General features: G+C 36.3%; 1 protein-coding gene across 3 annotated transcripts in view; it reads left to right on the top strand.

The window, feature by feature from the left end:
- Positions 1-15,290, top strand: part of LOC103715404 (midasin-like protein) — a 77,455-nt gene that overhangs the window by 35,578 nt on the left and 26,587 nt on the right. For 2 of the 3 annotated variants that reach the window (XM_088723577.2, XM_088723579.2), the window contains 12 exons: positions 719-792; positions 2,598-2,748; positions 7,673-7,771; positions 7,880-7,980; positions 8,057-8,146; positions 8,236-8,301; positions 8,394-8,558; positions 8,705-8,912; positions 9,071-9,963; positions 10,103-11,608; positions 11,725-11,911; positions 11,999-12,064. In XM_088723577.2, the coding sequence (XP_088579703.2) occupies positions 719-792; positions 2,598-2,748; positions 7,673-7,771; positions 7,880-7,980; positions 8,057-8,146; positions 8,236-8,301; positions 8,394-8,558; positions 8,705-8,912; positions 9,071-9,963; positions 10,103-11,608; positions 11,725-11,911; positions 11,999-12,064 (3,606 nt within the window). The remainder of the gene's footprint in view (positions 1-718; positions 793-2,597; positions 2,749-7,672; positions 7,772-7,879; positions 7,981-8,056; positions 8,147-8,235; positions 8,302-8,393; positions 8,559-8,704; positions 8,913-9,070; positions 9,964-10,102; positions 11,609-11,724; positions 11,912-11,998; positions 12,065-15,290) is intronic. The other variant, XM_088723578.2, reaches the window with a different exon arrangement.

The following is a 15,290-nucleotide window of genomic DNA, read 5'->3' as shown; positions in this document are numbered from 1 at the left end:
TTTGGTTTGGTACGCTCTGAACCGGTTGGTTCGGGTAACCTTGGTTTGGATGAAGTTAAAGGAACATTCTAGGCTGCATTTGGTTGCGGAATAAGTTGTCTAGGAGTAAATATGTTGATATAACTATAATCCTCTTTACTTTGGAGCAAAATACTCCATCATAAGGGTAGAGTAGTTTACTCTGAGATAGGCGGAAAATTTTTCTTTGCAAAAGGTATGGTGTCCAACAGTCGCTGAATCCTCTTATCATGCTTATCTCTTATTGGCATGGGATGTTTGGTGGATAATATATGGCGCTTGCTCCATGCTAATCACATAAAACTATTTGTACTTGGAAAAAAAGTGAACCTATTTGGTGTGTCCGGTTATCCTATTTTGGGCACATGTAGGATGCTTTTGCTTAATGCTGTTTTTGGTGATCTGATTTACAAAGATATGTAATCATGGGGAAATTATTCCTGGGGAAGTATATGTGGCACTCATTCGGTGACTCCTGTCATTATTATTATTATTATTATTATTATTTTATGGTGAACTGTGTGGCTTGTACATATACTTGTGGTATCCATCTCTTTCAATTTCTATTATCGTGTACTTCTGTCTAGTAATTACTGTTTCTTGTTTGTCTATCATTGTTGATTTGTTGTAATTTTGTTGTAGATCATATTTTAAACTTCTATTCTTTGCTGTTGATGTTGCAATCTTAATTACTCTGCAGGGACAAGTATTTCCAAAAATGATGCTAAATTGTTAAGAGAGCGTTCTTTGTCTTTTCTTCTGAAAGAACTAAAGGTATTGATTATGTTATGAGTTCCCCCTGGTCTAATTTCTGTTCATACAAGATAGGCTACCCAATTACGAAGAATGTCTACATACAAGATAACACTAATACAGTAGATATTGAAGGTTGAGATAAGATGAATTATGATGATGACTAGATGGATTTTTTTTTTTAAATTAACATGTGAAAAATCATCAATTAAGCATATTGGGTTATCTCAATAACATAACTCATATTCCATAAAATAATATCAGCATCTAAAGACTTAGTCAAATAAGTTATCTTCCAATACATTGAATGTAAACAATCACATCAATGTTACATAGGATAGAATTACCATTATTATGCCCGTTATCGAGATGGGAACAGCCATTATTAGACCACCACCCCCTGCCACCCATATAATTCCCCAGTTGTATCTGGAAGCCTCCTAGATGTATTCTGGAAGTAACTGGTGCATTTTTGTTAATTTTGAACATAGGAGAGTTAAATAGGTATTAGACAGTAACCATATCAAATGCATATATTTAGTGGATATAAGCACAGCTTGCATTTTGAAGTATACATGTGCTAATAGCTACTCATGTTGTTTGGTGCAAAGGATACATGGAAATATAAGCTTTTTTAGCAACTTTTAGATCTTTATATTAATTTTTGCTCTAGTTGTCCATCCTAATCCATTCAGTTCTATCAAGGGTAAATTTCTAGTCAGTGGAGGCATCATAACAATGATTCAAATCCTGTGGGACAGGGACATTCTGGTTTTTCCTTGAAACAGGACATGTCGCCATGCTGGCCCGTCCTGACATAATGTCTCTGGATGTGCGGAGTGGGATACTGTGATGATGGTTGGACAATCTGACGCAGCATTTGGGATAGTGCTTCGTTCCAACGTTCCGTAGGACATCCCACCGGGACTTGAATTCTTGTTCATAACTTCTATCATGGCTTGCTTGGTCCAACTACTTCTGTTCCAGTTGATTCCAATCTGGTGCCCTCTTTCTTATCCAGCCTTCCTGTTATCCTAACAACAAAGGATATACCATTAAAAGTTTTCAACAATCTTTTAGTACTCCATACATTTATTTTTTTTATCCCTCTTTTAGCAAACTTTCACTTTAAATTTCCCATCTGTTTACTACATTCTTTTCTTGGTTTATTTATATTATTTTGCCTTTGCTCGTTTTGTTTCCCATTGATAAGTTTGGCAACACTATTGCTTTCTTTTATATAACTTTACTAACTCATAGTTATCACCTTTTTTGGTGCATATGCCTTACATCCACCCTATTCAAATTTGACTATGGATTTCATCATGATATGCTTTCTTTTGTATCGTCCTAATTAGTCAAAGTAATTGAAGCGTCTAATTCCACTTTATCCCACTAAAATATCTGTTGGCTTTATCCTACATGACTGACTGATTTTATCCCAATCTACTCCCTTATTCTTGCCTGGTCATCCATAACATATCCTGAAGGTTGCTTGGAGCCTTGGGCCATGGGATCACTGCAAGCATCAGATTATTTGTATGGACTTGAACTAATTCTTCATGTAGGCCCACCATGATCAATAGCTCCTGTATTTCCCCACAATTTCTGCACTTGTTATATTCTTTTTTGGAGTTTCAATTGCTAAGAAGCCAAATTCCTAAAATCTATATGTTTAGGGGCATTTCTTTCTGTGCTAATCCTTAATTATTTTTTATGGTTTAGGTTGTTTATCTGAAACAAATAATGGATTTGGTCTTCCCTCCTTTGTTTTGTAGTTTACACAGTTTAAATAGGTGGTATGATAATCATTTTTTTTGATACAGCAGGTGTCTGATTGTAGTTTAGTTGACTCACGGCTGTCTAAAATTGAAAATTATGGATGGGGGGATGTTCTAAAGCTCACAGATAACTTATTCTGCAATGACTTGCATTCAGAAGATCTCTTTGGTATCGAGCCATTCTACATTGCTAAAGGTAATTGGCTTATATGCGGAAGTAGATATGCCGTTTGTGTAATAGCAATGCTTTCATGGTGCGGTGGGCAGCTTGATTCAGTTTTTTTGGCTGATTTGTTGTTTTAGTTTGGATATCAGTGAAAGCTTCCTGACCTATAATGTTTACAATTACTTGCAGCTTGGTTCTTTTGTAAACTTCTGTGCTCTATATAGTGTTACTATAGCTTTTGCTTTCGGAACTATCCGTGCAATTTGAAATGACTTTAAAGCATGCTCTAGAGAGATGTTGAAATTTTATTTTATCGATGGTTATAACTTGGACTGAAATTGCAAACTGGCACATAATCCGACATTAAGGACATTTTGATATCAAATGTTTTTGAATTAAGGACTGAAGCTGGTGCATAATCTTAGAAGGATATCTTTTGGCAATTTGCATACCGTAATACTTAAGATACATCAAGTTGATTAATCAAAACCAAGACACTCATAATCAAAGCATGCAGAAGAAAGTAATGTAGTAGTTCCAGATTCATGTAGGGAGGTCCGGACATGCTATACAATATAACTGCCATAGATGATAAAAAAATTACTACTGGTTATTCGCTTGCATTTGGAGTTTACCCGATTACTAGTGTCATTTTTCTTTCCAAAAATTTGCTAAAGGAAACATTATATATATATGTATCATGTATGCATATGCTTATACCATACTAGCCAAAAGCCCATATAATGCATGTTAAATAAAATAGATTAAGCCAAAATTGTTGATGAATTGTGTTGGTTAATTTGAAATGGCTAAGTTGCACACTTAGATCTCAAGTCAGGGAGAGTAAACATTTGCAGATGAAAATGTCCTCCAATAGAAGAGCCCAATAATTTAATATTAACAAACCCAATTAGATGTAGTTGTTCTAGATTGATGAATTTAGATTAACAAATTTTTGAATGAATCATACCGACCAAGGTATTAGTATAATCAAAGAGACATCTAATATAAGGAAATAAAAGAATGATTTGAGTTAAATGATCCTAAAAAATGTCTAACACATTACTGATTTGCTGTTATTGACTATCATAAAAATTGTGTCATATTAGAAAATTTCATAGGGGAACATATTTCGGCTATCTTTTATTGAAGTACAAATTATGCCTAATACTCCACCACGAAGGGGCAAAAATAATAGAGAAGATACTATCATGTTATATTTTATAGAAAGCATACGAGAAAGGTATTTGCTGTTCAAATATGGAAAAGAAAATGAATATAATAAGCAAGGTGTTAAGTCTTGGCGGGATGGGGGACATCTCTGCCGTCTCGCCTTGTTCCTGTGAGAAAACGGGATTGGGATAGGGTCAGGACACCGAAATCCATCCACGTGGGCAAAGAAGAAGATAGAGGAATGAAGGAGGAAAGATGAAGAAAAGGAAAAAATGAGGAAAGAAGAAGAAGAAAAAGGAAAGAAAGGAAGGGGGAAGAAAAGGAAAGAAAGGAAGGAAAAAAAAAAGGAAGAGAGGAAAGAGAAAGAAGTAGAAAAAGGGAAAAGTAAATAAAGGAAAGGGTAAGAAAATGAAAGAAAAAGGAAAGGAAAGAGAGGAAGGTAGAAGAAAAAAAGGAAGGATGGAAAGAATGAAGAAAAAGAAAGAAAGGAAGGAAAGAAGAACGAGAGAGAGATGGAGGATATTTACTGGGATGCATGATTGGGATCGCCGTTAGGATGGGGCGGGATAGTGGGGCGTCCCGATCCATGAATAAACTGAGATTAGCTAATATCTAGGGAAAAATAGTTATCTATAGGCAGTAAAAATATTGTAGACAAATATTTATAAATCTAACACTCTTGAAAGTTGAAATCAAATGCTTTGAAGGCATTGCTCATAAATCATAATCAACTTTCATATCAAACCAAAACCAATATGAATATCAAATATAATAGAAAATACGAAATTTTATTTGCAACAAGGTATGTCGAATGGGGCCGAATTGCTTGGTTCACCCTGTACTGAACCGAATTGGATCGGTTCGGCCTTAAATTTTGAAATCTCTCCTAAACCATCTTGAACTGGATGGTTCGGAGCGGAATCGGTACGAACCACTCGGGGCTCGCACCAGATTGAATTAGTTCGGAGCCCTCCACCTCTTTAAAAGGCTTGAATCATGGTCTATTGAACCGGGGTGAACAGCGTTCACCTTGTACCGAACTGAGAGCCAACCGGCATGGGTTTCTGGTACTAGTTTGGCTAACCTTGATTAGTAGTTAGACCTTCATAGCTTTCCTCGTTGACCATCCACCGATAGTAACTTTTCCTTGTCAGAAAATAGAGATAACATTGTCTTGGAAGGGGGATATGAGACGGAGACGCACAAGGGAGAGATTTGGATCGGAGAACGATATATCAAGAGGGAATGCTGGTGAGTGAGATGTAGACTTAGGGATATCTTGGGTGGAGGTATCAAATCTAATTTAGTACAAAAATGTGATACATTTCTATGCTTGTGATTAGGGTATAGCCTTCAAGCCTACGAGGGATTTAAGATGACTATTGGCTTAAGAGGACTCATACTTAGTATGGGTTCGGATGGAGTTGATGGAATTGAAATTTTGGGGCGCATGAAAATCTTAAAGGACGGCATCTCTAAGCCAAAACCAAGTGGGATGGTAATTTGTTGGGCTCACGAGAGCTTTAGTATCAAAACATCTGGTTCTTTGGGAAAGAATTCTGCTGTTGGTGGAACCATGGAACATCTTGGACTTATGGTCAGATGTACGACACTAATGAGAATCATATTAATGGGGACCGGAAATAAGCTCAACTTTTCACCTTGTTGGTGGACAAAACTAAAACCTGGCATGGTTTTGCGTATGCTTTTCTTCAAATCTTCATGAATTCTTGTAATTTACTGGGCAAAAAATTCCTTAGTTTTAACGTATACAGACAAATATATGCACACTATGCAAAGAGAGGATCTCAAACTTGCTATAAACTTTAATTATTTGAGTTACAAAATGAAAATATAAATTGTTGGATGAGATGTACAAAGTCTATAATGACCATGTACAAAATATTATATGTATTGGAAACCTCTTGCATGTGCATCCGATTTTCCCAAATATTTGTTTTACAAGGACATGAGACACTATTAGTTGTGGGCCTGGGCTCTCCAAATCATACAATTTTTTATACACAGATGTTTGAGGTTTTCTGTACATCACTTCAAATAGGTTATATTTTCATTTTGCAACTTAGATTATTTAATTTTCTAGTGAATGTAACATCCTCTCTTTTCAACCTATCTATATTATCACAACAGCATATATAATTATATTATGTACCAGGAAATAGAGTTGATGGAAGAGGTATGTAGACACCACCCATTTATCCAAAGACTATTTGCATTTATTCCCCTTAGATATACGAGTAGAGGTGGTGCTGTAAAAGGTTTTAAATTCTGTGGATGGACGGACCTGGTTTTTCTGTGGAATAGGATGTGCCGTCATCCCTCCATGTCTCGACACTTAGAATGGGGGATGTCCTAGGACTCAGCATTCGAAACACTAGGACAATGACGTGATGGTCCTGTTTTGACACTTATAAGTTTATAACAGTCCTGTCTCGACGCTTGTGATGGCACCCAATCTCGACATCATGCTTGGGATCTGAATCCATGAGGGCATCATTAGGTACATCAGAAAAAGTCAATTGCATTGGCTGATGGGGGCTCTTCTAATACTTGATTAATTCAAACGAATACCTTAATATACATGGAAATATGGGAAGAGTATTTAGGTGTTTGGAGTGATATGTGCTAACCTCTACCCTGATCATATTATGGCATACTCTATATGTGTTTGCATGGAGTTTGTGTACCATAGGCTTTTTTTGGGTAATTATATAATTGACTTATTTCTTTCCTACTATATTTGTGAAAGATATTTATTAAAATTTTTAGAATTTGAAGCCAAGCATTTTTAGTAGATTATTTATAATACTATATGATGAATTTTGAAATTATATGAAAATCTTATCAAATTTATGCTCTCTGTATTTAAAATTTTAAATCCTTTTGATAAATAATACAATAATTACTCCATAATGAATTCTATGGTGGGTGATTGAAGCCAGTAATATCCATCCATAGGTTTTGCTTACTGGGAGATACTTAATGACATCTGAATGTTATGCATTGGTGTGGTTGTTGAGTAATACATAATGTATATTTGCAAATCATGCCAATAATGTCTTGATACCTTTCAGTATAAAATTGTTTGCTTTGAAGTTTGAACCATATCCTGTGCATGATTAGTAAAGCCTGCCTCCGGTAGTTTTAACTGTTCTTTGTTTACATGATCTCATTACTTCATTGTTTTTTAGTTGCTCTGTTCATTTCCTCATACTGTCGATGCCTGCACCAGCTGTCTTGGCATGATACTGCTGATGTGGGAAGTTGAGACTTTTGGGCTGTGTTTTGTTTGGTAGTAAGAAAAAGTGGGATAAAATAGTATTATTCCTTTTGAACTAGTTACCCTCAAGTTATTTGACTTTCCTTTAATTTGGCTAAATTTTTGGAATAACTCTAGGTGAGGGTATTTTTGCCCATAAGAAAAAGGAAGAAGGAACATGTGGCATTTATGCCCAGAATGATGTACCCTAGCCTTCCCTTGTGATAGGTATTCCTCGCATAAGCGGATTTGACTGGATAACTATTTTTTTTTATTCCTGTTGGAGCATGAGGTTTATTCGAAGTTTTATGCCTGCCTTATCCCTAGGCCAAATGCTGCCTTGGTTTTTAACGCACTGCCTTTCTGTATTACTTGATTTTTGCATTTCAAAATGATGAGCTATAACATGTCTTGGCTATGTTATTGAGAAATTTCAGTTTTATTGGATATAATTATTGCTGTGAACTTTTTGTGTGCATTATGTTATACTCCTTTATTTAGGTAGCAAGGAGTGTAAGCATGAGGGATTCGAATTTCTGGCACCTACTACTAGCAGGAATGTTTTGCGGGTATTGCGTGCAATGCAGCTTTCCAAGCCTGGTCTGTAAGGATTGCTTCTATAATTTATAGTTAGCAATGGACATTTATATTACTTTTTCTCTTTATCTCTTATCACCTGTCAATTGCTTACGTCACAAGTTGCTACAGTTTTGTTGGAAGGTAGTCCAGGTGTTGGAAAAACGAGTTTAATTGTTGCATTGGCAGAATACTCTGGTCATACTGTTGTGCGGATCAATCTCTCTGAGCAGGTTCAAGATCTTTAATTCTTTTTTCTTGTAGTTGACCTTGGATAAGTGATTTAACCTTTCATTGCTCATTCACCAGACAGACATGATGGATCTTTTGGGATCGGACTTGCCTGTTGAGGGAGAGACTGGAATGGAATTTTCTTGGTCTGATGGCATCCTTCTCCAGGTTGAGTGCATAATCTCTTTCCACAATTTAACATCCCATTGTTCTGCATTACTATTAATGATTTATTCTGGATCCATTAATTTCTGCAGGCTCTAAAGAATGGCAGCTGGGTTTTGTTAGATGAACTTAATCTTGCTCCTCAATCTGTCCTCGAGGCATTGTCACTGCACTAAGTTGAATTGTTTTTTTCATCCTGCAATATTATTTTCTTTATATATTATAGTAAAGGAAAGATTTCAAATTTCAGGGTTTGAATGCTATTTTAGACCACCGTGCCGAGGTCTTCATACCAGAGCTGGGTTTAACATTTAAGTGCCCTCCTTCATTCCGAATTTTTGCATGTCAGAACCCTTCTTGTCAGGGTGGTGGCAGGAAAGGTCTCCCAAAATCATTTCTCAATCGCTTTATTAAGGTTGGCCAAGTAAATTAAGCAGTAGAGCTATTGTAGAAAATTAATTGGACTGATGATGCTAGTGCCAATTTTTCACTTGCACTATGCTTTCTTTTTAAATAATGAATTTTGATTTCATTAGCATTATTTTCTGCAATTATTTTCAGGTTTATGTGGATGAGTTAGCTGCTGATGATTATCTTTTCATCTGTCAATCACGCTTTCCATCAATCCCACAAACACTACTTTCAAAGCTCATATCCTTTAACAACTGTCTTTATGAGGATACGATGATTTATCGAAAATATGGTCAAGAAGGTTCTCCCTGGGAGTTCAATCTACGTGATGTCATTAGATCATGCCAAATTATAGAAGGTACAAGTTAGAGACAAGTTTTTAGAATTCTTTGTTTTCAATATTCTTTCTGTTGATAAATGAGTTTAACCCACGTTTTGCTGGCTGCATTATGGACTATAATCCTATTTTTTGTTGGTTAAAAATAGCCTACTGATAATGTGAGTTCTGATTTGAAGGTGCACCTGAGAATGCCAAGGTTGACAGCTTTTTAAATATAGTATACCTTCAAAGAATGCGTACTGCAGCTGACCGAAAAGAAGTTCTGAAGCTTTATGAAACTTTATTTGGGTTGAAACCATTTATAACTCCAACACCAAGACTCCAAGTCAATCCAAAGTATCTGATCATGGGGAATGCATGTGTTGAAAGAAATCATTTTCAACCTACGAAAATAATAAAAAGCCAGCTCAATGTGCTGCCAGGGATTTGTCATAGCCTGGAAGCTGCTCTTCACTGTATACAGCAGCGATGGCTATGCATTTTAGTCGGCCCAAGTTCAGCCGGGAAAACATCACTTGTTCGGTTACTTGCCCAGCTCACTGGAAATGAATTGACTGAACTAAACCTTTCTTCTGGGACAGATGTTTCTGAGTTACTTGGATCCTTTGAGCAGTATAATTCCTATCGCAGTTGTAAGGCAGTCATATCCCAGGTCGAACGCTATGTCGATGAGTACTTCAGTCTACGGTTGGAGGTTAACTGGATGGATTTAATAAATAGTAGAAAAGATCTATTTGCAAAGTGGTTTTCATTTTTGGCAGCTAAGAAAAACTTTTCTTGTATGTCAGCCTCTGCATCTGCAGAATCAATGAAAACCCAATCCTGGAGTTTACTTAGTCCATTAATTGAGATTATTGAAGAACTAAAGCATGATTTGGAAATGTTTCACTTGCCTGTGTCATGGTCATGCAAAGACCTGGAAAAATCCCTAAAGACCGTCCTTGAATTGCATAGGAAAAAGTTGATGCAGCAATCAGCAAATTTTGAATGGGTTGCAGGGGACTTGATCAGGGCCATTGAGTGTGGTGAATGGATTGTTCTAGACAACGCAAATCTTTGCAATCCGACGGTTTGTTGACAATCCATGCCCTTTATAGATTTTAGTGATTTTATGTTTTTCATTCTCCTATGTTTTTTTGGACTCACTGTTTCCTGTGCATGTATACTACTGCTTTGTATGATGTCTATCCTTTTGTCTTTGAATTCAGGTTCTTGATAGGATCAACTCTTTGGTGGAGCCAGATGGGTCAATCATTGTAAACGAATGTGGTCTTGTTGATGGAAAGCCTGTAGTACTTCATGCCCATCCCAAATTTCGAATGTTCCTTACTGTAGACCCAAAGCATGGTGAAGTTTCTAGAGCCATGCGAAACAGAGGATTGGAAATTTTCTTGATGCAGCCAAGTTGGCTGCTTGATGGAGAAGGAGGTGATGACTGTGTGGGTGGTGAGATAACCGATGTAAAGAGACTCTTAACTTTCTCTGGTATACCTATTAGTAAGTTGATTTTGGCAATGAGCAAGGCACATATGTATGCTAAAGCTGCAGGATTACGTCTTGGTGTACGAATTACTCTTCTTGAGCTTACGCGTTGGATTCAGCTATTCCAGCAGCTTCTCATGAATGGCAACCAGCTCACATGGAGTCTCCAACTAAGTTGGGAGCATACTTACCTGTCAGCATTGGGTGAAGCTGAGGGAACAGACACTATTATGCAAGCAGAAGTTTCCTACTTATCAGATACTGAATGGTATAAATTAGATTCACTGTCAGGTTGTTCCCTATCATTGCCAGGAGGATGGCCATTGCCTCACACATCGAGAAATTTTTTGTGGTACTCAAAAGAATCTTGTGTAAAGCAAAACTGCATATATTTGGAGTTCTTGGGTGCACAATGTGCTTCATATAAATTCAGTTTTAGCAGTAATGCAACTTTTCCATTTGACAACATCAGTGAATTTCAGCCATTTGTGATATCGGCAAATATGCTACAAGTTCTTTTATTTCCAAATGCTCTTGGCAAGCAGAATGTTAAGTCTAATATCATGCCTGCGGACTTTGATTTGGCACTGGTCAATCAGATGCTTTTCATTGCTGCAAACTGGACTATTGAACAAGCAACAGAAAATGATCTTGCATTGTATATTTTATGGTTCAAGTGGTACAGTTCCATGTTAGAACCGTATTGTCAATTTTTTAAATCATTTTTGACTATACTTGAACAAGAAAGGGACCACCCCATTTGGAATTGCATTTTAGATTGCAGGAAGGAGGTCGTTTCTTATCATAAAATAAATATTGATGAGCGACCTCTTCCTTTGCTTTCTAAGAAATTGGTCGAGTTGGGAAGTTCAGATGGAAACATTAAGAATGCCCAGAAACGTCTTGATAATGCAATCCGGTGTGTGAACTTGTTGCGGCTTACTTATAAACAATGGAATGCTGAAACAGATTATTCTGATGGCGAAAAGTCTTTGTATTATTTATCACCAGTATTGAATTCTTTGAGATGCTTGGAAAGGGAGGTGCTTAAAATAATAGCAGAGTCCCAGAAACTGTTGCAAATATACTCTAATATTCTCGAGTATCATATGTCGTTTTGGAAGAGTATTACCTTATCTCACTTTGAATACTTGTTGGTAATTTGGAGCTGTCTAAGAAAGGAAGTGATAAAATTGCAGCCTAGATTCCCAGAAGCAGTGGGTGCTTTATTGGTATGTTTGTTCTTATTTCTTATTTTTCTTTTAAAAGATGGATTTGACCAGTTGTGAAGTTCTTATGTACTTGTTTCTTATTAAGGCATTAATTGTTAACAAAATTCTTGTTACAGTCGGTGGGTTTGAACCTTAACAATATCTCAACTTGGAGTTTGCACACAGAAAAGCCCACCTTATGGATTTATGGGGGTCATCCTATTTTACCATCCTCTGCTGATGTTTTTTACAAACTCCAGCAGCTATTGAGCTTTTGTAATGCAGTTTGGCCAACAAAAAAGTTATTTAAGCAAAATTTTAGTGGTATGACTTTGTGAAATTTCTATTATCTATTATATAACTTTCAAAGTAATTGTTCAGTAATGTGTGAAACTGTGAATATTTTTACAGGTAGTCATTTAGTAATGGAGGTTGTTCTATCAACTAATATTGAACTTCGGCACCTCGCGATGCAAGGTATGTTCAATGCTTGTCTTACTTTTTCTTTAATGGAATTTTTTTCATACTGAATTTCGTTTGGCCTATCTTTAGGATCTGTCATTAGTTTCTTGTAACTCCAATTGGAATACCTTCTTTTTCATATATGTCAGATAAACTGTTCTTTTGAAGATGAGTCTAACTTACAAGACTGTAAATATGAGTAGGCATGGATTATGAAACTATCATCAGAGTTCTGTTTTGGCACACAAAACAGAAGGGTCACAACTCACAACTTTGTTTTGGATTTAGCACATTTCTCTTCTACTCTATTATGCACCATGTCCTGTCAAGATAATGAAAGACTGTCACCAAGGATTGAGAAGACTTGCTAGCCCTCTTTGCTATTTAGAAGTCAGCTTAGGCATTTAATCAGCTGTTTGATCAGCGGGACCTTTGAATCAATGGTCCAGCAATATAATCATGAACTCAACTGCTAATCTGTTAATTAAAATAGAAAGGATATCATAACATCATACATCACGGAATATCCAAGTGAAAGAGCTATAAGTTAGATTGTAAATTTTTTTATCTTGCATTGCTGAGGAACTGTTGCATAAACTCTTTTATTGATACTACTACTACTACTACTACTATTCCTAATACATCATTGTTGTCTGCCATTTTTGTTTTACCAACTTATATTTTTGTTTTTCATTGTTGACTTGTATGTTTGATGTTAACCCGTCTTATATGGATTAAAAATAACTTTTAGTAGGACAAATCATTCTTTAATAGCTTATTAGCTGTAAAAATTATGGAAAAATAGTTTTTTTATGAAACTAAATATTACAATTCTAACCCCATGATTTTGTAATTTGTCATAATTTTTGTAACATATAATATACCTCTTAAATACAATATTAAGACATCTAGATATCCAACAGTAAGAGGCTGAATAATTGTTCTGCAGTTTTGATTCCAGCCTTAACAATTTCAGAGTAGTGCTATGATAGAAATTTGATCTCTTTCTCATTCTCTTAGTAGCAAGGTCCGCCAAACTGGTACCGAAATCCATACTGGTCCGCGGACAGGTCGGTACGGTACCGTACCGACACACAGTACGCTTGAGCATGCTGGTTAAGTATTGACATGTCTTTTTTTTTGAGTTTTTCAGTTCGATTAATTGGTAATCAATTATTTGAACGTTTTCAATGATTTTAAGTCTAATTTAATTTTTTTTGATATTTTTTTGATGTTTTTTGATGTTTCTATGATCCCAGTTTAACCTAAATAATACATCTTATTGTTTTAAAATGATATAAAACATAAAATGATTAGTGAGATGTTGCATGCTACAAGAAGCAACATGAAATATCCTCAAATCAAGTAGTCAGAAAACAGATATAAAATAATACAATCAATTATATATATTTAAAATATAACATAGATACCGATATCTAAAATTTCGTTGAGTGGCGATGCCTCTCATAGATATCTGGATTATTAGCATAGTCAGGAGGTACATCAGACCACTCCTCTAACCAAGCAGTGTTGTAGTCTTATGTTCATCCCATAAGGAATGCGCTTCGGGTTATAAGCACTCTTGGATTTTTCATCGAAGTTCTGGCTCTGAGAGGTGTCCTATGGCTGATAAATTAGATCATAAAACGATTGTGAAATGGCCCATCCGAATAACCTGACGACAATTTGATAGAGTTGGTAGAGACGTGCCCAACTAGCCGATTCGAAGCATACCCATTCTGTTTGGTCGATTGTTGGTATGTTTCAAAGATTCGATTTGAGACATCCACAAATCCACCCAATTTGATGCGGGAGAGGATGACGAGGCTTCGGAATCGGAAGATAAGGGCTTTGATAGCTTCTCTCCGACCCTCGAAGGAGAAATCAGAAGATGAGGGCTCAAAATCGGCTTGAAAATGGCTATGATACCATTGCTTCAGGCATAGACGATGGCAGATTGGCTTGGAATTTGCTCCGACTTCTCTCTCCTCCTCCAAATCCAACCTTTCTTCAGCCTCTCCTGCTTGTCACGAAGCTATTGAAAGTCATCCAATCCCGTCGAAGCTTGTTGATACTGGTGAATCCAAGCAAAAGGGGGAGAGGGCTCAGAAAGGGGGATAGAGGGCTTATCAGTCCCTTTGTTTTGTTTCAAAATAGGGGATCCCTTGTTGCATTTTGAAGCAGGGGGTCCCCCGTTTCGTTTCGAAGTAGGGGATCAATGGAGTTGGCAAATCATTTGCCGACCTCAGTTCAAAAAGTTCAAAAAAATAGTTTACTGTGGAATGGTACAGTACGAACCACCGGATTGCGTAGGTCGCCGACTGTTTCGGGTCTCGATATTGGTTCCACAAACCTTGAAATAGGTAAACCCCAAAAAATGAATTTTGAAACCCAGTTTTTCTGAAAAATAAAAAATTGAAACTAGGTGAAGGAAGAGAACCAGTGAAGAACACTTGCATATTATAACAATAATAAACATAATGAGATAAAATGGAAATAAAAAATTAAAAGCTAAAAAAATGTAAATGGAGAATAAAAAGTCTACATACGTCTTCTTATAATAATTTACTCTATATAAGAAGATCTTGATATCATGTTCCTTTTCCATATTGTTCTTTGATATTATTAAGATATGGGTTCATTCTTTGCTAGAGAGAAGTCTTTTGTAGTCTTATGTTTCTTTAGGACTTCATGGAGGCATGGAGTCAAGGTCTGCATTCTCGATACCCGGTATTGCATTGCTACATTACCGGTTCGGTACAGTGCGGTATGTTACACACCCTGTACTAAAATAGCTCGAGTCCTTTTTCTCATTTTTTATCATGGTAACGCTTGAAACATGGTAGTAAGGGTCATTACAAATCTAAACAATATGGTATGCAACTTGATTCACCGTGGTATGGGTCAGTGTGGGTGGGTATTGGGCCTATACTAACCGACATATTGTTTTCGTGATAGTTTCAACCCGATATTGTGCGGTACCAAGTCAGGGCAGTATGGCAAACATTATTATAGTGGTTGAGAAGGAAGTCTTAAATTTTTTTTAATAAGTTTAAACATCTTTCCAGCTATGAATGGCTAAGTTTAACTGAAGAAATTTCACTCATCTTTTTTTTAAGAAATATTAATCCACACATCTAGCATATGGATTAAATCCTCCAATATAGAGATCCCTGAATTTTCAAAGACCGACAAATATTGGTAGGTAGGTGTTTTTTGTATTATCTCTACAAAAAAGCTG

This window comes from Phoenix dactylifera, chromosome 6 (assembly GCF_051530095.1).
Source record: "Phoenix dactylifera cultivar Ajwa chromosome 6, Ajwa_hap1_PhDact_Kaust_v1.1, whole genome shotgun sequence".
In the NCBI taxonomy this organism is placed as follows: domain Eukaryota; kingdom Viridiplantae; phylum Streptophyta; class Magnoliopsida; order Arecales; family Arecaceae; genus Phoenix; species Phoenix dactylifera.
Note: the sequence above shows the minus strand (reverse complement) of the source record. Positions and strands in the feature narration are given on the sequence as shown.